The following is a 23,178-nucleotide window of genomic DNA, read 5'->3' as shown; positions in this document are numbered from 1 at the left end:
CTTGTGCAAATCATATGCAATCATATTTTTTAATAAATTATTTGTTCATATAATTGGATAATTTTTCACTCATTAATATAATTTAATTACATTTTAAATGTAATTTCATTAATATTAGTTTAAATGAATAGTTAAGTGAAAAGCTTGTTGGCTTGACTTAAAATTTGTTATATTTTTATACTGTGGTTTTGTAAGTTGTTGTTAGTATGTAAACAAGATAAGCTACTATAATCAATCAAATCTTTGGTTATTTTCATCATTATTTATAATTTATTCCAGTATTATTATTGTAAAAGTATCGGTTTAAAAAGCTGTTTTATATGAAAGGCTCCACTTTGGATCACAAAAACTTGCCAATCAAATGCAATACAACTATTGCTCTCGCTTTCACTTGCTTTCTTCCCCCAAAAGAGCCTCTCTCATCTGTCTTATTGCACAGTGTGAAGTGAGAGCAGAACTCCCTCTCTCCGCGTGTGCTGCGCGGTTGCGGCTCAGCAGCGCCGGCTCCAGGTTTCATGACGGCAGCTCTGAGACGCTGAGGGATGAAAGGCACTAGCCTCTCTCAACAAAAGCATTAGCTGGCCTTTGAATTATGCAAGTTCCACACTTCAAATTGATATTTTTTAAGTCAAAGAACAAAAGAGATAAAAGGCAACGGCGTTTCTGTGAAGACAGGCGCCTACTGTTTCATTAAGACTGTATCTTCATTCAAAGAAGAGGCTCATCTTGAGACAATAAAAACTGGCACACTAGTTTGCGGTTCTCTGCCAAAGATTTCATCCATCTTTGCCTTTTCTTCATGTCAATGTCTTAATGTCTTAATGTCAAACATATGATGAGTAACATTAGCGGTAAACTCTGATTCATATGTCATAAGATTATACAATCAGGACTTTAGTCAGAAGACACTTTAATTTGATGACTATGAAAGCGAGGTTGTGGGAGATGAAATGATAAGTCACGCAACCACACTTTTGACTATATCAGATGAAAATATGATCCATTTTAGAGCTACTTTTGGCCAAGAACCACCCACTTAGACATGACGTAACAATAATTGACATTTAAAGCAATCAAACAATGTTAGTTTTGTTGTTACATTACTGAAATATTGTGTAGTTAGCTAATTACTATCACAAATGTGTGTGTACGTGTGGGTCAACTTTTCAAAAGTCATGTAATGCATATGTCATGAACAATGTGTTTAAACAAGTTTCAGTTGTTAAATAACATGTTTAAATTGATTTTTTTGACTGTTTTTCAGGCGGTACCAGACATGGAAAGTGTACCAACCTACCTATACTTGAAATTAGCAGCATTAGTTTTTACCAGGATTTGAGAGAGCTCTACAAACCTTTTAACTCTTCCACAAGGATCAGTTGGGATCCTTTAGATGATGCATTATCATGTTTACACATTTTTCAATTCATAATAAAAGTGTTTGCAGTTGTGCCACCCTGACATTCAAAGTTTTCCAATTATCTCAACTACTGATATTCATAAAAATTGTTTATATGAAAGGTTTTAAACCTAAAATGATGCAATAGTCTTTATTTTTGTATTATTAAGACACCATTTTAAATAGTTTTCTCATCTGTTCATCTGTTCGGACAGTTGCACCACCTGGCATTTTGTGGGTTTAAGTTAACAAAACAAAATATTATGTATTATTTAAATGTACTAAAAATGAATTCAAACTAAATAGGTTTTATAGAATAAAGTGATATATTTCATGAATTTATCAAATTATTTTAAAAAGAAATGATTTGCAAGTCATGTCATTGACATGCATACACACACACACGCATATATATTTATATACATATACATAAACTGCTATACTCCATGTATAGTATTTTTGTCATTATTAATGTGTAGTTTAATGTAGTATATAGAATTATCTGAATGTACAGTCTTTATTTAGATATATTTGACTGCTAAAAGTCTGTACTGTAATTGGCTGATCAGAAACAGGTACTCCAGAAAACCGAGATAATTTGAAAGATTTGTGGTCGTTATGAAGTCATTACCTTGTAAACATGACTTTGTTTCCAAGTGGACCAGTGCATCCCGGACTTCCGACTCCCGGAAGATATGTAATGCCAACCAATCCGTTTGGAACTGCCAATTACCAGCTCTGGCCTTCTCTTCATTATGTATTAAACGGTTAGTGAATGTTCTGTGCTGTTTGAGGTTATTGTCCACCCCACAAAACTGCATCCTCTGGATATTTGTGGAATGTAATATTTTTAATGTTTCATAGACTAAGAATCCTTAAAACAAGATCAACGTACTGTTGCGTCACTGTATAAGATATTTAGATTTGTTTACATTGACTGTGTCATGACTGCACTAGGAAATGTTCTTAACTAGTTACTTGTTCATATTTAAGAGAAAATGTCTATCATGCTCATATTAAAGATTCATTAAAGTATCGCTAAATTGGTCTTGATAAAGGGATATTCACCCAAAAATGAAAATTCTGTCATCATTTACACACCCTCAAGTTGTTCCAAACCTGTATGAATTTCTTTCTTCTGCTGAACACAAACGAAGATATTTTGAAGCAAACAGTTGATGGGCCCCATTGACTTCCATAGTATTTTTCCCCCCATACTTTGGTAGTCAATGGTGTCCATCAACTATTTGGCTTCCGCCATTCTTCAAAATATCTTCTTTTGTGTTCAGTAGAAGAAAGAAACTCATACAGGTTTGGAAAAACTTGAAGGTGAGTAAATGATGACAGAATTTTCTATTTTTGGGTGGACTATCCCTTTAAGGATTCTTAGTTATTTTACCTGGAAAATAAGACATGAAAAATCTAAATAATTTTACTCTAACTACAGTCTACAGTGTCCGACTAGAAGCAAAACTATTTTGTAAACTTTTAAATTTGGTGTCTCTCCACTTATTTGTAGGGTGACACATTTCACATAAACGGCAGAGGAACTACTTAACTAGCATGCACATATGGTAACCTGCAGAAGTGACACATTTTTTTTTTAAACTGCTGTTTTGCAGTTTGTGCTCACCTGACACTTATTTTTAACACACATGTCCTTGGCAGAGTTATCTTTAGGGTTTAAATTCAGTGTGTTTAGCATTAGTTTGTCTGCGTTGGCAGCAGTCCTCTCATTAAGCTGATAGAAGCTCAAAATAGTCCACATAGACACCTCCCCAGCAGTGTGTGAATTGCCTTTACACCGAGATAATTATGGCTGTTTTCAGTGGAACATTTGTTTGCAGTTTTTCCCCCCGCTTTTATCTGCGGGAAAACGAAGCAAGGCCTCGGGAGATGCCGAGACGTTTATTTCCCTCTGTAGAAAGTTTTCTTCCGGCTCGCGTTCTGATTCTCATCACAGAACAGGACAGATGCGGAGCGGGGAGGGCCGACGGTGCTCCGTTAACAACCCAAAATCAAATCTGTTGCATAAGTGTGTGGGGTTACGCTGAGTGAATGATGTACGCCCAACTAAAAACAACTCTGAGTAGATATTGCTCGCTGGGAATAAACTGCATTACAGCTAGTTTGTCTTCATCCTCCCATTCCATCATTTCTCCTGTCACTTTACGCTTTCTTCTTGTTTCATGTAACGTATTTACACCTCTCGTTGTAATACATGTGTTCTTTAACGCCTTGGGGCACTAAACGCACTTGTGCAATAAATTTGTGATGTTTTATGCATGCGTCTCTTTAAAGCTTCCAATGCGAGCGGTTCCTCTGCAAAGACGTTTAATGTCCTAGATCACGTCTCGTTTCCTCAAGCTTTGTTTTCTGTCTCTTTTTTTTTCTGCTGGAGTTTTTTGCATGTTTTCAATGTTTAATTCTTTTTTTAAAAATATAATTGTTTCTCCTAGCATTGACATGAAATAGAGAGTTAATGGAGATGTTCCTCCTGCTTCAGAGAAAAAGTAGATCACAACAATTGTGCTCAGATTTGCCTACATTTCTCAAGATGTCTCAATAGATACTCTCAAGAGCGAATAATCTGATCTGCTATGCACGTTAATTTTATTCTCTTTTTTAATTGTATGTCCATTTTTGTAGAATTTTATTTTTTCAGAATTTTAGGAGAAACATCTGAGGTTAAGTTGAGACTTAAATGTTAAAAGTGTCATTTCTGCTCTGCTATTTCAACATCAAAACAAAAGCAGAAGCCTTTAGGTCTCCTGTGCTGTGAAAATGCAACGTTTGAGCAATAACATGTTCCTCGGGGAGTGTTGCTTTATTTCTCTTTATCTGTCCTCTAAAGACATGTCTCTACCCCCTTCATGCATCGGCAGGCTTTGAGTTCTCTGGCTTTCTCTCTCTGTCTCATCTCTCTCTGCTCCACATCTTAAACCCAATCAACAGCTCTCGCTTCCAGCCTGCTAGCAAGATGTCTGACCTCAGAGAGAGCGAAAAAGAGAGGATGAGAGGACAGATGAACAAATGATAGAAATGAGGCAGAGGTTGAGAGTGGTAGATGGATATCAGAATCACAGAGAGAAGAGGGAAGGGTGACAGAGGGTTTAGGAAAATCAGAGGACTGTATGGAGGAGAAACAGCTAGAAGAGGACAGAGAAAAAAAAACAAGCTGTTAGACTGGAACAAACAAAAGATGACTTACAAAAGGCCTTCAGAATTTTTAAAGACAGAGAACAGGTAAAATGTCCTCTAGACTAACATGTCCTCTAGTGATTTAGATGATTCCTGTTTAATTATCACAATTATCCATTAACTTATTAAGAGGCCACAGAGATACAAGATTTATCATCAGTTATCATTTTAAACTTTACAGTGTGATGGATGGATAAGTGGATAGTTGGATGAGTTGATAGTTGGATGGATGGATGGATGGATGGATGGATGGATGGATGGATGGATGGATGGATGGATGGATGGATGGATGGATGGATGGATGGGTAAATGAATAGTTGGGGGAAGGATGGATAGATAGTCGGGTGGATGGATAGATTGATTGTCGGGTGAATGGATGGATAGATAAATCGATAGTCAGGTGGAAGGATGGATGGGTGGGTGGGTGGATGGATGGATGGATGCATGGATGGATAAGTGGATAGTCGGATGGATGGATAAGTGGATAGTCGGATGGATGGATAAGTGGATAGTCGGATGGATGGATAAGTGGATAGTTGGATAGATGGGTAAGTGGATAGTTGGATGCATAGATGGATAAATGAATAGTCGGGTGGAAGGATGGCTAGATAAATAGATAGTCAGATGGATGGAGAGTTGGAAAGGATGGATGGATGGATGGATGGATGGATGGATGGATGGATGGATGGATGGATAGTCGGTTGGATGGATAGATTGATTTTTGGGTGAAAGGATGGATATATAAATGGATGGCTGGATGGTTGGATAAATGGATAGTCGGATGGATGGATATATAGATAGTCAGGAGGAAGGATGGATGGATGGATAGATGGATGGGTAAATGAATAGTTGGGGGAAGGATGGATAGATAGTCGGGTGGATGGATAGATTGATTGTCGGGTGAATGGATGGATAGATAAATCGATAGTCAGGTGGAAGGATGGATAGATGGGTGGATGGATGGATGGATGGATGGATGGATGGATAAGTGGATAGTCGGATGGATGGATAAGTGGATAGTCGGATGGATGGATAAGTGGATAGTTGGATAGATGGATAAGTGGATAGTTGGATGCATAGATGGATAAATGAATAGTCGGGTGGAAGGATGGCTAGATAAATAGATAGTCAGATGGATGGATAGTTGGAAAGGATGGATGGATGGATAGTCGGGTGGATGGATAGATTGATTTTTGGGTGAAAGGATGGATATATAAATGGATGGCTGGATGGATGGATAAATGGATAGTCGGATGGATGGATATATAGATAGTCAGGAGGAAGGATGGATGGATGGATGGATGGATGGATGGATGGGTAAATGAATAGTTGGGGGAAGGATGGATAGATAGTCGGGTGGATGGATAGATTGATTGTCGGGTGAATGGATGGATAGATAAATCGATAGTCAGGTGAAAGGATGGATAGATGGGTGGATGGATGGATGGATGGATAAGTGGATAGTCGGATGGATGGATAAGTGGATAGTCGGATGGGTGGATAAGTGGATAGTTGGATAGATGGATAAGTGGATAGTTGGATGCATAGATGGATAAATGAATAGTCGGGTGGAAGGATGGCTAGATAAATAGATAGTCAGATGGATGGAGAGTTGGAAAGGATGGATGGATGGATGATGGATGGATAGTCAGGTGGATGGATAGATTGATTTTTGGGTGAAAGGATGGATATATAAATGGATGGCTGGATGGTTGGATAAATGGATAGTCGGATGGATGGATATATAGATAGTCAGGAGGAAGGATGGATGGATGGATGGATGGTAAATGAATAGTTGGGGGAAGGATGGATAGATAGTCGGGTGGATGGATAGATTGTCGGGTGAATGGATGGATAGATAAATCGATAGTCAGGTGGAAGGATGGATAGATGGGTGGATGGATGGATGGATGGAAGAATAGTTGGGTGGATGCATTGATGATAGATGGATAAAGATGGGTGGATAGACAAATGCGGGTAAAGGGATGGATAAATAAATGGATATTCAGATGGATGGATAATGGATGGATGGATGGATAATGGATGGATGGATGGATAATGGATGGATGGATAGTCGGATGGATGGATGGATGGATGGATAGTCGGATGGATGGATAGTCGGATGGATGGATGGATAAGTGGATAGTCGGATGGATGGATGGGTGGGTAAATGGATAGTTGGGTGGAAGGATGGCTTGATAAATAGATAGGTGGATGGATAGATAGTCGGGAGGATGGATGGATGGATGGATGGATGGGAAAATGGATAGTCAGGGGAAGGATGGATAGATAGATACTCCGGTGGATGGATGGATAATGGATAGTCAGGTGAAAGAATAGATAGACTGATAGTTGGGTGTATGGATGGATCGATAGTCAGATGGAAGGCTGGATAAATAAATAGTCTGATGGATAGGATAGATAAATAGATAGTCTGATGGCTAGACAGACAATCAGATAGATAGATAGATAGATAGATAGATATTTAGATGGATGGATGGATGGTCATATAGATCAGATGGACATATAGATTTCTTTTCCAAGCAGCAGTGCTATAGAAATTCCTTCAAATTGTCTCTTTCCAAAACTATAGAAACTTTTTTTTTTTAAGGGACCATTGAGATCTCAGTCGTGTAGCTCACTAGTATATAACAGGGTTCCTTAAATCCGGCCCTGGAAAACCGCAGCTCTACAGAGTTTATCTCAAACCCTGATCAAAATCACCTACCTGTAACTCTGAAGACCTTGATTAGTTGTTCAGGTGTCTTTGATTAGGGTTGGAGCTTAACTTCGCAGGGCAGTGGCCCTCCAGAGCCGGATTTGAGGAGCACTGGCATATAAATATAGTAACTTTACAGCAGGTGAAGATGTTCTGTTGTGCTCAGTGTGAGCTGATGTCAGACTCCTCCACTAGATGGCAGACCAGTGTCATGAGCCTGTTCTTCTGGAACAATTCAAATATCATCTGCTGAAAAAGGCCATATACTATCACACTCCTATAAAAGCCAGTCATATTGTCTGTATTACAGCATACAGAGATATTGGATTTTTTTTTTTTTTTTTTTTTTTAGTAAAAAGATGCTGCGGTGCTTTTCTGATGATACTGAATATAATAGACCATCTTTCTCATGAAACTGTGGTAAAGCAGAATGTGTGATGTATAACAGATTTGAAGAGACTCTTTTATGTGTTCTGTGTGTCCAAAGCAAGAACAAGAACTGAAATAAGAGACAGCAGACATTGTAAATCAAAACTCAATGAAAATCGTCAATGCGTATTTGATCATGCACGAGCGCCCTGCGCTTTTTGAGGGCACAGGCAGGAAATTGCGGTTTGAAATCGGACAAAAGTCCTTTGATTCCTCGAGACGCAGAGGTCAGTGCATTGCAAACAATCTTCCCACAATAGTCTTTTAATGAAGAGTGTTTCCAGCTTTCCGCACAGTTGGTTATAAGATTGGATATCTAATAGTGCCACCCCCACTTTTCCATAACCATAACAATTCTCAACTGTCTGTTTGAATAATTTCAGGGGTGTAGCATCTCGCTAAAGGCTATTTAATTTCACAGCGTATTCTCTGTTTGAAATTGATTCATGAGAGGACCCTATCTGTGTGCAGGAATACAAATGCAGGCTTTTGGCTGCCGTCAATAGAGTGCCAGACTTATTTGTGAAGGGCCGTTTCATTAAAACAAGAAATTTGAAAACTCCCTGCCACTTAATTCTCGGAATCTGCCGAGGCTTGTTGTGGGATTATTAACTAACGGATGAGAATTAAGAGCACCGGGATGCATTAATGATGCAGTTGGATGTTGTTATTTTCACAATGCCTTCCACGTTATGGAGAATTTGCATTCGGCCTGGACTCAATATGAGAAAATTTTCCATCCAGAGGAACATTTTATTGCCCTTTTATTGAGATTTAATGGCGTTTTCAGACATATTTTAACTTTGTATCATAGGTGTTTCTCATAAAGCTCCTTTGGAAAAATAAAAGTAGACACAAATGAGATTATTTTAGACATGCAGTACATTAAGAGTGCAGAGCTATAAAATAAAAGTGGATTGCATATAGCTCAGAAATGTTTGTTCATATTGAGATCTCTGACTTTTGATTCTGAGCTTAGTGTGAGACATTGAGATTTCTTCTGAAACTCTAGAGGAGATATATGTGAGATTATTGGGGTTTTGTTTTCTCAGGAGGATCATCCAGGTGCAAAGGTCTCAATTTGCCCTCTGTTTAATCTCATTGCTGTCTAGGAGACAATGTTTAGATGGTTAAGAGACCTCAGGTATATATTTTCTATCAACACTTTATTAAATGATGAGGTGAAAAACATTTCTAAAAAGAGAAACGTTAAGATAAACACTTTTGATGAGACTTTTTGACCAAAACTTGGAGGCTGAAGGTCAAATTCACCTTTGAGAGTGATGTATCCAAAGCTAACACTTCTTTTTTAAATGGTAATTTACCATTATTTTCTTAACCTTTATTATTTCACAGTTACATGGCATTGTATTACTGTGTTAGCAAGATTTCTGACAGGCTGCAGTACCTACAACAGCAAAGTCTTTATGATTTTTATGATATTTATGATTGTGTGTTGTACTGATATAGAAGTTTAATTTGAAGTTACTGTTGTCTTGCTTTGTTCCATGTACAGCACTGTGGTCAACATTTGTTGTATTAATATGTGCTTTATAAATAAATTGAACATTGAACAAAGTCTGTCAAACTAATAAGGTCCAATGGTACTGTTTTACCCCTGTGTTTTAGGGCGATGGACGATGTCCTGCCAGAAAAATACCAGTACCTTTTCTGTTTTTCTACTGTTTTTTTTTTTTTTGTCAGCCAAACCTCTTAGTCTTCCTGACATTTTAAGTCAATATTTCAATCATTTAATAACACATTTGCATGTTCACGATTTTCTTATTATCGGTTTATGTTCACATAACATGCAGGAAAATTTATAAAATGTATATTAATAATAATATATATTTATATATGCGTGAAAAGATGCGTAAATAGCTGTTTGGTTCGTGGTTGTCAGTTCCTGGTTTTCAGAATACCTTCCCATCCTTCCATCCATCCGTTCATCCAACTTTCCATCCATCCGTTCATCCAACTCTCCATCTATCTGCCCATTCATCCATACAGTTCTCCATCCATCCGTCCGTCCATCCATCCATCCATCCATCCATCCAACTTTCCATCCATCCGTTCATCCAACTCTCCATCCATCCATCCATCCATCCAAAAAACTACCTACCTTTCGATTCATCCATTCATTTGACTCTCCATCCGTCTGCTCATTCATCCATACGACTCTCCATCCATCCATCCATCCATCCATCCATCATCCATCCAAACAACTACCGACCTTTCCATCCATCCATTCATTTGACTCTCCATCCGTTCATCCAACTTTCCATTCATCCATACGACTCTCCATCCATCCATCCATCCATCTGTCTGACTCTCCAATTCTCAATCCATCTGTACAACTCTCCATCCATCCATCCATCCATCCATCCATCCATCCATTTGTCCGACTCTCCATCCATCCGGTTCTTCATCCATCCATCCATCCATCCATCTGACTATCCATCTATCATCAGGCTATCCATCCATCCTTCCAACTATCTATCAATCCATCCTTCCGACTATCTAACCATCCATCCATCCATCCATCCATCCATCCTACTATCCTACTATCTGTCCATCCATCCATCCGACTATCTATCCATCCATCCATCCGACTATCTATCCATCCATCCGACCATCCATCCATCTGACTATCCATCTATCATCAGGCTATCCATCCATCCTTCCAACTATCTATCAATCCATCCTTCCGACTATCTATCCATCCATCCGTCCGTCCATCCATCCATCCATCCATCCATCCATCCATCCATCCATCCATCCATCCATCCGACTATCTGTCCATCCATCCTTCCAACTATCTATCTATCCATCCATCCATCCGACTATCTATCCATCCATCCTTTCGACTATCCATCCATCCTTCCAACTATCTATCCATCCATGCATCCATCTGACTATCTATCCATCTATCCTTTCAACTATCTATCCATCCATCCTTCTGACTATCCATCTATCTGACTATCTACCAATTGAGAAGCCTCGAAACTCGACTCATCTTTTTATCGGCTGAAATCCAGTGACATTTGGGGCCGGTGGCCACGTCATTAGCAGATCGACCTCTGTGGGAGCAGGTGGAGGGGGTAGACTGTGGCTCTGAGTCAGTGTCAGGGGCAACACCGTGGGCAGAATTTTAATAAAGCAGCTCGCCCATGTGTCACTGCCGTCCTTCGAAGCTCTCTCTCCATCTCACCCGGTGAAAAAAGGGATGACACATAGACCGAGCGTCCGCATGTCCCTGTCTGAGCCCGTCCCTTCCTCCCCTGCCACCCCCGGATGCATGCGTTTGCCTGGCGGGGAACGTTTTGTCAATCCTCAGAGAAATCTCGAGGTCTAAAAGCTGAAGCTGTAAGCTAGTCACATCCTGTCTGAGGGCCAGATCCTCAGAGGTTCTTACTTGATTTTTTTTTTTTTTTTCCGTTTGGAAAGCTCAGTTGCAGTCCAGGCGTAAGTCTCCGTGTTGAATTACAAGTGAGAGAAGACCCGTCAAGTGAGATCTGTCACGTCAAAGCCACTCGATGCAAGTTAATGCTGATTAATGGAGCCCTTCTGCGTGGCGGTTTTGATCCATGAAATGACATGAATGAATGTTTTCTTCACACAGACGCATTGCTTTAACCCGACTGTCATCTGTACTGATTAAAACACTCTGACTGAATGGAATTGTTGCTCATTTCAGCATTGAATGATGTTTTTTTTCACAAGTTGCTCGCTTCTCGAACAAAAATTGACCATGTTTTTCCAACATATTTTGTTGATCCTGAAACAACATTCCTGTCCGAAAATTTAGTCTTAACCCTACCCCTAACCCTACCCATAAGTTATCCCTAAAATCAGAGGGAAATGATAGGTGAATAACACTGATGTAAAAGTACCTAACTCTGGTTGTAAACCTAAACTTGACATAAACTAAATTTGTCCCTCAAATCTGATTGGTTGATTTGAATGTTGTTCCAGGATCAACAAAGTTCACCTGTTTTACAAAGTTTTGTCAAAATACTATAATTACTTAAACTATTAAAGTATTTACTAAGGATTAGGACTTACCTGGTTCATCAGTGTTTATGGACTAATCCTCTGTACTTGCATTGTAGGACGAACCTGAGACAGATTTAGATCCAAGAGGTAACTACCTAGCAACACCTTGGCAACCACCAGAACACCTTAACAACCGCACAACAATGACCTGGTAACCAGCTATAACATTGTTTGCACTCACATTTTCTTCAGAAAATGTTAAAATTGAAGAATATTGCAGAATTTTTGGCCATTTTAGGTGAAGTTTTGGATGACACTGGTTTCTTTTAATGTTGTAACAAAAAAATACAGTAAGTATGGTATTTGGGGTGAAAATATGGTTAGCATGGTAAATATCTCTAAGGAAAGGAACTATTTTGCTGTTTTTCCAAGTTGTCTTGGGGCTTAGATATATCAAAATTGATTTTGTATGGAAATGGACTGGTTGTGTTGGATTCATACAGTATCTGTTTCTCTCTTTATGACATATTGACAAAGACAGTAAGCTTTTATAGCTCTAATGCAACAAAATGAAGAGTGTCTTGATTTGTAATTGATGCTTTATTTGTATTTTATCATTCTTGTGCCACCACAGAAAATGGTCCCACAATGTCAAAAAATGATTTTATAGCTCAATAATTTTTTTGTCTTTTCCAATACAAATATCTACATTTAGCAAAATTTTTCTGAAAAATGTATCAAAATTAAGTGACTTTTTGCTTAAAATAACTAAAAAATATCGGCCAATATTGTGAGGAAAAATAATTTTGTTTATTATTCTTACCCCATTGGCAGATTGAGCTTTTCTTGAGTTAAGCAAAAACTCAAATTTGATAAATTTTTTAGAAAACAAGTTATTTTGCTTCTCAAGTAAACACATCTTGATTTAAGAATGTTTATATATTTATACTGGAAAACAAGTAAGAAAAAAAAAAATATATATATATATTTTTGCAGTGATAAACCAGCTAAATTGGTATTTTCCTGCTAACTTTATCACTGTTTTCCATAAAAACTAATTATACAGTACCAATTATCTTCAACCGTTCCTTAATTAACACAGCAGCCAACTCACAAAATCACAGCTCAGATAAAACCGGAACCCACATGGAACATGGTTCTGTACTTGTCTTGTAAATATGATCATTCTTTAAAGGTAATGCATGTCATTTTTGTGTCATGTTAAAATACTTTCTTATATCCTTGTTTATGTGCAGATACGACTGGCAAGAATATCTGTTTGGTTGGCAGTGGAAAATGGGGTAAATGTTAGAGAAAATGATGCTAGTTTCACCCTTAATGATAGTAATATACATGTAAGGTATATGATGGAAGTGTAATATATTGTAAACCTAAGGCCAAATGAAGTCAGATATGTCTGTATCTTCCTTCTTAGGGACGTTGTAATTCTCAACACATCCCCAACCCACTCCAGGAATTCTTTTCCTCTAAAGTTTCACTTTGAATCGTACAGTAAGTTCCTCTGTCGAAAACTTAGTATCCCTCTGACAGACACTGCAGCCCAAAGCTTTATATAGAGCGGAGAGAGAAGAAACATTCTGCTCCGCTCCGATTGTCTGGATAACAAAGAGAAACGGCAGTCGGTGTCAAACTTCCTCACAGCTGCCACATGATAACTAGTGAGTGTGTGTGTGTGTGTGTGTGTGTGTGTGTGTGTGTGTGTGTGTGTAATATGTGTTGCCCTGGGTCGCATGTCTCCATGTCTATCACACCAGTAAAGTAGATGTCCTATTCTGCACCTGATTCCCTCATATAGAGCAAATGAAATCCTGTAAAACCCATTTCGTAGAGGACACACTCTGATATCACAGTAATCGCACTCGCTGAGATGCGGCCTGACTGCAGACACATAATTCCAATGTTTTTTGTTGTTTTATTTAATAATTTTTTTTTTTTTTTTTAACAGATGAACGCATTCTATATGTTGTGCGATTCGTCTTAGCTGTCAGAGATCTCAGAGAAAAGGGATGAGACATCTGTCTGGGTTTTGAGATGGAGAAGAAAAGGGGGCGGAAAAGTAGATGGAAACGGTGATATTGGGAGAAAAGTAGTTCCTTTTTTGCGCTCAGTCTATCAGAGAGACGGAAAGAGACAAGGGGAGATAGACGGAATGAATGGACGAGCTGAAAGGGGAGTGAGAGCGATAGATACACGGCTTTAAAAGACAGAACGTGTGTGGGAGAGAGATAACATGAGACAGGGATGTCGTTGAGATGGAGAGAGGGATAAACGCCAGCAGGGACATATGGAGGCAGAACGGAGGAACGTATATTATGCATGTAAAGACACATACTGTATGCACGCTTAAAGGAGTAGTAAACTGAAAATGCTGGACCTAGATTGGGTTTTAATTGGTAGGGAGATTATGAAGTCTGTCATTTTGTACAGATGAACAGATATGCATGGAAAGTCCAGATTTTATTTATTTATTTATTTTTTTTGGCATATTGAAAGTTGTCCTTGCCAGTCTGTAAGGTGTGTATATAAGGTGAACGTGATTTCACCAAGTACAACATCTTTGTTGACCCTGGAACAACATTCCAATCAACCAGTCAGATTTGAGGGACAAGTTTACAATTTGTCAACATTAGGTTTACAACCAGGGTTAGGTGCTTCTACATCAGTGTTATTATCATTTCCCTCTGATTTTACACTCTAAAAAACGCTGGGTTAAACACAACCCAAGTTGGGTTAAATATGGACAAGCCCAGCAGGTTGGGTAAAGGGCACCTGTTATGCCCTCTTTCAGAAGATGTAATATAAGTCTCTGGTCTGGTCAAATTTCAGCTTAAAATACCCCACAAATTTGCCCCTATTTGGTGGTGAGCAAAAACATGCCTTTTACTATATTACTATATTGCTGGCTAAAAAATAAATCCAAAATTGGTTGAAAAAATGGCTGGGTGAAAACAACCCAATATTTGTCCATATTTGTTTATATGTCCATATTTAACCCAGCATTTTTTAGAGTGTAGGGATAGGGTTAGGGCTAAATATTCTTACTTGGCAAAATCATTGTGACTGTGTATATAGTATGTATGTATGTATGTAACTTCCATTACAGTACAATGCGTTTAACATACTTTTATAGCGTGTTTTGGAACTTGTCATCTGATCACTGTGTTAAAGGTGCCATCGAACGTTTTTTTTTTACAAGATGTAATATAAGTCTAAGGTGTCCCCTGAATTTGTCTGTGAAGTTTCAGCTCAAAATACCCCATCGATTTTTTTAAATTAATTTTTTTAACTGCCTATTTTGGGTCATAATTGGAAATGCACCGATTCAGGCTGCGGCCCCTTTAATTGCTCGCGCTCTCCGCCCCCTCCCGAGCTCTCGACTCTATCATTGCATAAACAAAGTTCACACAGCTAATATAACCCTCAAAATGGATCTTTACAAAGTGTTCGTCATGCATGCTGCATGCATACATCGGATCATGTGAGTATTGTATTTATTTGGATGTTTACATTTGATTCTGAATGAGTTTGATGGTGCTCCATGGCTAAAGCTAACATTACACACTGTTGGAAAGATTTATAAAGAATGAAGTTGTGTTTATGAATTATACTGACTGCAAGTGTTTAAAAATTAAAATAGCGACGGCTCTCTTGTCTCCGTGAATACAGTAATAAACGATGGTAACTTTAACCACATTTAACAGTACATTAGCAACATGCTAACAAAACATTTAGAAAGACAGTTTACAAATATCACTAGAAATATCATGATATTATGGATCATGTCAGTTATTATTGCTCCATCTGCCATTTTTTGCTATTGTCCTTGCTTGCTTACCTAGTCTGATGATTCAGCTGTGCACAATCAAGACGTTAATACTGCCTGCCCTTGTCTAATGCCTTGAACATGAGCTGGCATATGCAAATATTGGGGGCGTACATATTAATGATCCCGACTGTTACGTAACAGTCGGTGTTATGTTGAGATTCGCCTGTTCTTCGGAGGTCTTTTAAACTAATGAGATTTACATAAGAAGGAGGAAACAATGGAGTTTGAGACTCGCTGTATGTGATTTCCATGTACTGAACTCTTGTTATTCAACTATGCCAAGGTAAATTCAATTTTTGATTCTAGGGCACCTTTAACTGCATGGAAAAACATGTTAAAGATATCTATTTATGTAGAGAAAAATTAAGTTTAATAATACAGATCAGGTATGTCTATGGACCATTCTTAAAGTAATTTAATAATAAAAATAGTGCCACTTTACAATAAGGTTTAAACGTTAACATCAGTCAAGAAATAACTATTTTTACAGTATTTAGGTTAATATTAAATTCTACTTGTAAAATATTAAATTATATTTCATAATAAAAATTATATATTTTTATAATATATTTAATATTTATTTCTAAATATAAGTAAATAATTTCAACCTATTTTATTTATTAAATTAGGTATTATAAATTATCTTGTATAAATAAAAAGAGTTGTTGTAGTAGAGTGTTGTTGTCATGCCGTCATTTTACGCCGGACTGCTTCACAAACGAGGGTCAATTCAACACTGGATTTACACAAAAGATTAACATGACGACACATGCTAGTGGATGAATTGAATCAACTCCACAGCAACTACAAAAATTTATCCACTAACCATTCAGAAACGTCCAGTTTCATTCTAAAAGTTGTAACTTGTTCCTGAGTCTCTCCATCAGTGTCGACTCCGGTTTGAACAATGTAAGGCTGAACACCGTTACTGACAATCCTCATTTTGGCTGCGTGAGATTCTCCAGCTTTGTTGTTGTTGAGCTGTTAAAGCTCCGCCCTCTTCTGGAAAGGGGGCTGGGAGCAGCAGCTCATTTGCATTTAAAGGGACACACAAAAACACAGTGTTTTTGCCTACACCCAAATAGGGGCAAATTTGACAAGATAATAATAAATTATCTGTGGGTACTTCAGACACACACCAGAGACTTATATTACATCTTGTAAAAGGGGCATTATAGGTCCCCTTTAAAATGAACAAAAGCATATTTAAAAATACTGGTGAAAAAAAAAGTTTATTGTTAGGGTTCCTAATGCATATTAAACATTGAACTTTAATGTAAATTATTACCATCATAATATTAAACTTAAGTTTATGCATCTGCACATGTATCTTAGACAGTGTGAAGAATTATTAGCATAGAGATAAAGTGCAGTATTCACATAAAATCTTATGTTAAGAATTCCAGAAAAAGGACACAGAAAGTGTTTTCACAAATCATAACACCCTGAAACTCTGGATATTGTGTGAATTATTCCTTTAAAGCAAATGCTGGTGTATATATAGTCAGTCTCACTTCATGTAGGGGATGCAGGGAACTCGATGTGTTTAGCAGCATTTCATTGGTTCTAAATGTCGAATGTGTGATGTGAATGTGATGCAGGTCTTGGTCACTTCAGAGAGAGGTGAGGGCCAAACAGACAGCGGGTGAGCAGGGCATCTCGCCTCTGGTAATGAAAGCAAAGGATTCTGGGATGGATTGTGCACGAGGGGTAGAAAGAGAAAGATGGGGAGATATGTTATGATTGACAGCGACAGAAAGAGAAAGTGGGCTTGATTCAGACTGATTCCCGCTGTTCTGCCTGCTGCACGTCCTCAGCCTGTCATATGTGCACGTGTTGAGGAGGATGTTGAATTCATGAAGCCGTATCCATTCACCCAGCGCTTGCGTTCATGTTACTCATCGGCCGTGTATGTGTGTATGTAGTGCGGGGGCTCCCGCGTTCAAACGGGAGATTCTCTCCCACTGTTCGCTTTCCATTAAAAACCAGCTCCCACTGCTCAACGAGTGCCACGCGCAGTCGACCAAGGACATCCAAGCGCTCCGTATCTCTAGACTGCGAGAGTTCGACTCATTTTAGAAAAGCGGGCAGCTGCCACTGTAAGCGTGAATCTAATCTCATGTTGATGTTCATCAATCAACATAAAGTCTGCTGCTCATTGCAGCTAAATCTGCCTTCTTAGAGAAGAACAGACCATCTGACTGTTTTGTAAATAAAACTTTAGGTATTAAAGCCATATGGGTATGCATTATAATGTATGTATATCTTTTCATAAATATTTGTAACCAAAGTTAAAATGCATTATAATATGTGCACATTGTCATGTGTTTTAATGTATTATACTCAGTGTTGGGTGTAATTAATAAGTATACTAATTACTGTAATTTAATTACCTTTCCCTTGAAAAAGTACAGTTAAGGGATTACCTTTTCTGTAATTTAATTACAGTTACTTCTGATGTAACTGCATTAAATACTGTATAGTATAGCTGCTTGATGTATCGCACTATACGAAAAATAACATTCATCGTGCTTAACGGGTTAGTTCACCCAAAAATGAAAATTCTGTCATTTATTACTCACCCTCATGCCGTTCCACACCCGTAAGACCTTCGTTAATCTTCGGAACACAAATTAAGATATTTTAGTTGAAATCCGATGGCTCCGTGAGGCCTCCATAGGAAGCAATGACACTTCCTCTCTCAAGATCCATAAAGGTACTAAAAACATATTTAAATCGGTTCATGTGAGTACAGTGGTTCAATATTAATATAATAAAGCGATGAGAATATTTTTGGAGCGCCAAAAAAAACCAAAATAACGACTTATTTAGTGATGGCCGATTTCAAAACACTGCTTCAGGAAGCTTCGGAGCATAAATGAATCAGAATTTTCATTTTTGGGTGAACTAACCCTTTAAACGCGATTCTTAGTGCGATTATTTTTTTTGTTTGTTTGTTTGTTTTTTGTGTGCAGCTTGTCAATGAAGTATGGCTCCAAATTCTGATCCATCTGAAAGCACTGCGAGTTTGAAAAAGCAACACGCATCAAACATCTTTCCAGACATGAGCATTTATTAACATCTTGTCCAACAAAAGACAACATTTAATAACATGTTTTTATTCCAAGCTTCATAACGACAGTTGAGCATCCTTCTGTGAGACAATGTGGCTTCTTACACAGAATAAGGCAGTCGTGTGTTTATTAGTCATGTTTAATCAATCAAAGCATTTCAATCCTCTGTTTATTCAGCTACAGTGATAGTATGATGCACATAGGGATTTCCTGGAATGATGCGTGTTATCTACTTCTGCAGCAGGGCATATTTGGAGTTTCTGCGCAAGAGCGCCCTCTGGCATTCAGATGGAGAAGCATTTGCTACTGATCACAGAGCCGTACAGCTCTGACAAGCTGCGCATAAAATAATCGGCCTTTGCCAAATCATGTGTGATAAAATTTGCAATAAATTGTGATTTATCATGCAGACCTACTGTATAGACTATAGTACAATTCTATATAAATCAATAGTGGATTTAACATTAAATTTAATGTTGAAATGTATGTTTTTAATGTAAACTTCACCGTTAACACACTTTGGTCAGTTCAAGAATAAATTATGCAATTGTATATTGTTTATTTGAAAGAATTAAATGTGCAGTAAAAGTGTATTGTTCAACTGGTCGAGGTTGATATAGTATTTAGAAAGTAATTATTAAAAAGTAATCAAATACTTTTTTAGAGTATACAACACTTTTGAAGATGTAATTAGTAGCTTGTAATTTATTACTTTTTAAGAGTAACTTACCCAACACTGATTAAACTTGCATAATATTTCTATAGACATAACATAAGTAGCATTATAGTGTATTATAACTGTGGTTACAATTATTCATGAGACCATGCAATGCATTATAAGGTGCATTACAAGGCATAATTAATGCATTAAAGTACTTTTGGCAAAGTGTTACCAAATCCTAGTCAGGATAAGCTGGCCTAGAATAAATGCCACATTTAAAATGTTACAAGACAGTCTTCCTAAACAGTGTACAGAAAATAAGTGGAAAATTGCTGTAGACTATGTGATCAAAGATTCTGTCTGTTCAAAATTAATGAGTACTTTAAAGCAAGTCAGTTCACTTTGCGGCCATATTATTAACTCCCACAGCCAGCTATTTCAACCTTATATAAGAACAGCTGTCTAATTGAAGGGGTAAAGTCTAAAATCTGTGTAAAAATCTGTATAAATAATTTAAGGAAAAAAAATCTGCCAACAATGGTACCATAAATTGTTTTTCTTTAGCTGAAATCATGCTACAAACTGTACAAGCTCAAACATTCACAACCTTCCAAAAGTGTGAGTTCGGTCAATTTTTTAAACTCTTTTTGAAAGAAGTCTTGTGTTCATCAAGGCTGTTTATTTGATTAAAAATACAGTAATATTGTGAAATATTTCACAGAAGAACTAATATTTTAAAATGTAATTCATTCCTGTGATTAAAGCTGAATTTTCAGCATCATTACTCCAGTCTTCAGTGTCACATGATCCTTCAGAAATCATTCTAATATGCTGATTCATGCTCAAGTAACATTTCTGATTATTATCAGTGTTGAAAACAGTTATGCTGCTTAAAGGTCCCGTTTTTCGTGGTTTTTTGAAGCTTTGATTGTGTTTATAGTGTGCAATATAACATGTGTTCATGTTTCGCGTGTAAAAAAAACAGTATTTTTCACATAATTTACTTATCTGTATACCGCTGTTTCCACTGTCATAAAAACGGGCTGATGACTTCCTTGTTCTATGAAGTCCCTCCTTCAGAAATACGTAACGAGTTCTGATTGTGCCAGCGGTTCCTGTGTTGTGATTCGACAGCTCTGAGCGCATCTTGCCCGGAAAGGTCACGCCTCTTACCATAACGTGGAGATGCATGCGCTCAGTGTTATTGTAAACATGTCTTTAATTTTACCCTATCAATTTGAGCCGGAATCAGACCCGGTGATTGGACTGCGGGATGAAAATAACAGAGTTTCGACGACATGGCGACAAACACACTCTACAAACGCAACTCTTGTGTATTCCTGTGGGCGGAGGTTAGTCAAAAAACTGTTTTAGTGACGTCATTACAGAAGGAAGTAGAGGGATGTAGTCCAAACTGGCCGTTCGATGTAGGCGACTTCTGTTAAATAAAATATCTCGCTTGGCATTGAACTTTGAGCTTTAAAATTTTACAGATTTTATTTATACTCTAACAACAATATTACACACTAACTAAAGTTTGAAACATGGGATCGCGAAGAACGGGACCTTTAATGTTTTTGTGGAAATCGTGATATTTTTTTTTTCCAGGATTCTTTAATGAATAGAAAGTTCAAAAGTCCAGCATTTATTTGAAATTATCTTTTGCAACATTAATATTGTCTTTACTATCACCTATTTGTGCCTGAGTCCATGTTTAATGTGTGAATCATGTAAACGTGCTCAACTGATAGCTGTACAAATGTCCACACCACAAAAATCCTATTCTTAAGTATTTTTGTCGAAATCCTTTGCCTGAAATCAACACTGCATATAACAGTGCAGATTTTCAACTAAATGCATTTTGTTTTAAGAATTTTTTGTTATTTTGAATGAAAAACTCATTGAAGTCACCCTACGACTTACTCAACCAATCAGGGTCTGGTTGCATAAACTGCTAAGGCTAAGTTGCATAAAAAAGTAGATTGGTCTAATTACCAAAGAGTAAGACTGACTGTCCCTTTATTAACTGCTAGTGGGTCATACTAGATATTAAGACACCAGGTCTTAACATAATGGCTGTGTTTATGCAACTGGCCTCAGATTAAAACTGCCGTTTTCAGACAGTGCCAGCCATTTGCGCGTGACGGGCGGACTGCGAACAGACCGTGTGGTTGTTGGACACGCCGTCTGAGGTTGAATCTAGAATCTGGCTTGCCCTTCGAGACAGATTTTCTTTTTTTTTTTGGAAGCGGCGTGTGAAATGACGCGTGCGTGTCGGCGCTGTACAGTATACGATGCCCTTTTTGAAGTGCGTAGGCTAGTGTATGTTCTGCCGCAGGCTTACCCACGCTGCCTCCTGTGTGTCATCAGTGAATGAAAGGCCCTCGTCTCGTTGAAAACATGTGAGGGAAGAGCGCGTCAGATCTTCAGCAAGCTCTGGCATCAATTATACAACTGACACCGGAGTGAAGCGTCTCTCTCCGTCTCTCCCCATAGCGCACGTAGCTTACAAGACCGTAATGAGTCATCCGTCTTAATTAACAAATGAATGGTGGAGCGTCAGGAGCGACTGTCACGCTTGTTTACGCGCCATCTTGCCCTGCTGAGTTTCGCCTTTGTGTCAAAGCAAACATGCGATATTGCCGACTCAGAACTCCCTGTCACCCAATTAGCTTTGAATGATCGTAGCGGGAAAAACGTAACGGTGGCGAATGCTCCGGGGATGAGTGGAACAAAGAAGTGTCTCTCTCTTTCGGTCCCTCTCTTGTTTTCTCTTCAAGGGTCCCCTCAGGGTTCCCACGTTGCTTTTCAAATGAATAGCCTGCCCCGATAAGGGCTATTTGTTTGTTTGCTGCGGTTTCCTAATGTGCGCCTGTCTATTCAATATCCATTAGGGGCCGGCGTGAGGCGCTTGGCATCCAAATGCAAAGTGACAAAAACACCTTGATGTGGAGTTTGTTTTCTCTCTCCCGGCTGTCGCTTCCTTTTGTTCGGGATGGAGACAAGCGTCCGTCTTTGTTAAGGCGGCTAATTGCTTCTCTAGTGGCGCGGCTGTAGCTTTAGCTGTCTGGCGGCTGATAAAGTATTGATTGTCTGTCTATGAGGAGGGGAAGAGTGTGGAAGGGGTTAGAAGGGGATGGAAAAGGAATTAGGTTCTTTGCACCTGCTTCTACCTGTGGCACAAAAGCGGCCCGAGTTCAGTTGAGAAAGGACAAAGCGCTGACCATTAGCTAGCTTGTAGGCCATAGTTTTATAACAATGCCATGTTATGGGAACTATTTGCTCCTCCACAGCCTTAGAAAGAGCTGCATTGTGTCTGGAGAGGAAATTAAACGCTAATAAGCTCCTCAAGCCTGAAACTTTTGCCTTCGCCTCAGTTGCTGAAATTGCATTGGGTGTAGAGATAATGCCTTTTGACCTGAAAGAACGATTGATTTCAGATTCACCTGAGAAAGCATGGAGAAGGCACGTCAAAGCAGTTAATGAGGTGCTTATTTTAGATTTGTGAAAAAAAAAAAAATACACAGCTTAAATCAGAACTACGTTTACACAGCTTCTTTTTCTTCTTCTGTTTAATGATTCTGTCAAACTTATTTACAATGATTTTGTTTGGGAGTAAAACTGAGGTGGGTGGCATGAATCATAGGCCGTGAACACAATACTTAAAACTATTTGTAAATCTTATTTGAATACATAGTGATATGTAGCATTATTTAAAAGATTTGTGTTTTGTTTTTTAAGAAATCACAGCCACAAAGGTTGCTAAGGTAGTAATAATAATAAATATTTATAATACATTATTATTATTAACATCATAAAAAATCTTACCATAGCAAAAATGTAGCAACACCT

General features: G+C 38.1%; 1 protein-coding gene across 6 annotated transcripts in view; it reads left to right on the top strand.

Moving 5' to 3' along the window:
- elk4 (ETS transcription factor ELK4) overlaps positions 1–23,178 on the top strand; it is a 163,362-nt gene that overhangs the window by 133,618 nt on the left and 6,566 nt on the right. For 2 of the 6 annotated variants that reach the window (XM_048172688.1, XM_048172692.1), the window contains one exon: positions 11,861–11,955. The exons of 2 other annotated variants lie outside the window; for them this stretch is intronic. In XM_048172688.1, coding sequence (XP_048028645.1) covers positions 11,861–11,862 — 2 coding nt within the window. In that variant the 3' untranslated portion in view covers positions 11,863–11,955. Of the gene's footprint in view, positions 1–1,264; positions 1,605–11,860; positions 11,956–23,178 lie in introns of those variants that run through there. 2 more of the 6 variants (XM_048172685.1, XM_048172684.1) reach the window with 2 other exon arrangements.

This window comes from Megalobrama amblycephala, linkage group LG21 (assembly GCF_018812025.1).
Source record: "Megalobrama amblycephala isolate DHTTF-2021 linkage group LG21, ASM1881202v1, whole genome shotgun sequence".
In the NCBI taxonomy this organism is placed as follows: domain Eukaryota; kingdom Metazoa; phylum Chordata; class Actinopteri; order Cypriniformes; family Xenocyprididae; genus Megalobrama; species Megalobrama amblycephala.
Note: the sequence above shows the minus strand (reverse complement) of the source record. Positions and strands in the feature narration are given on the sequence as shown.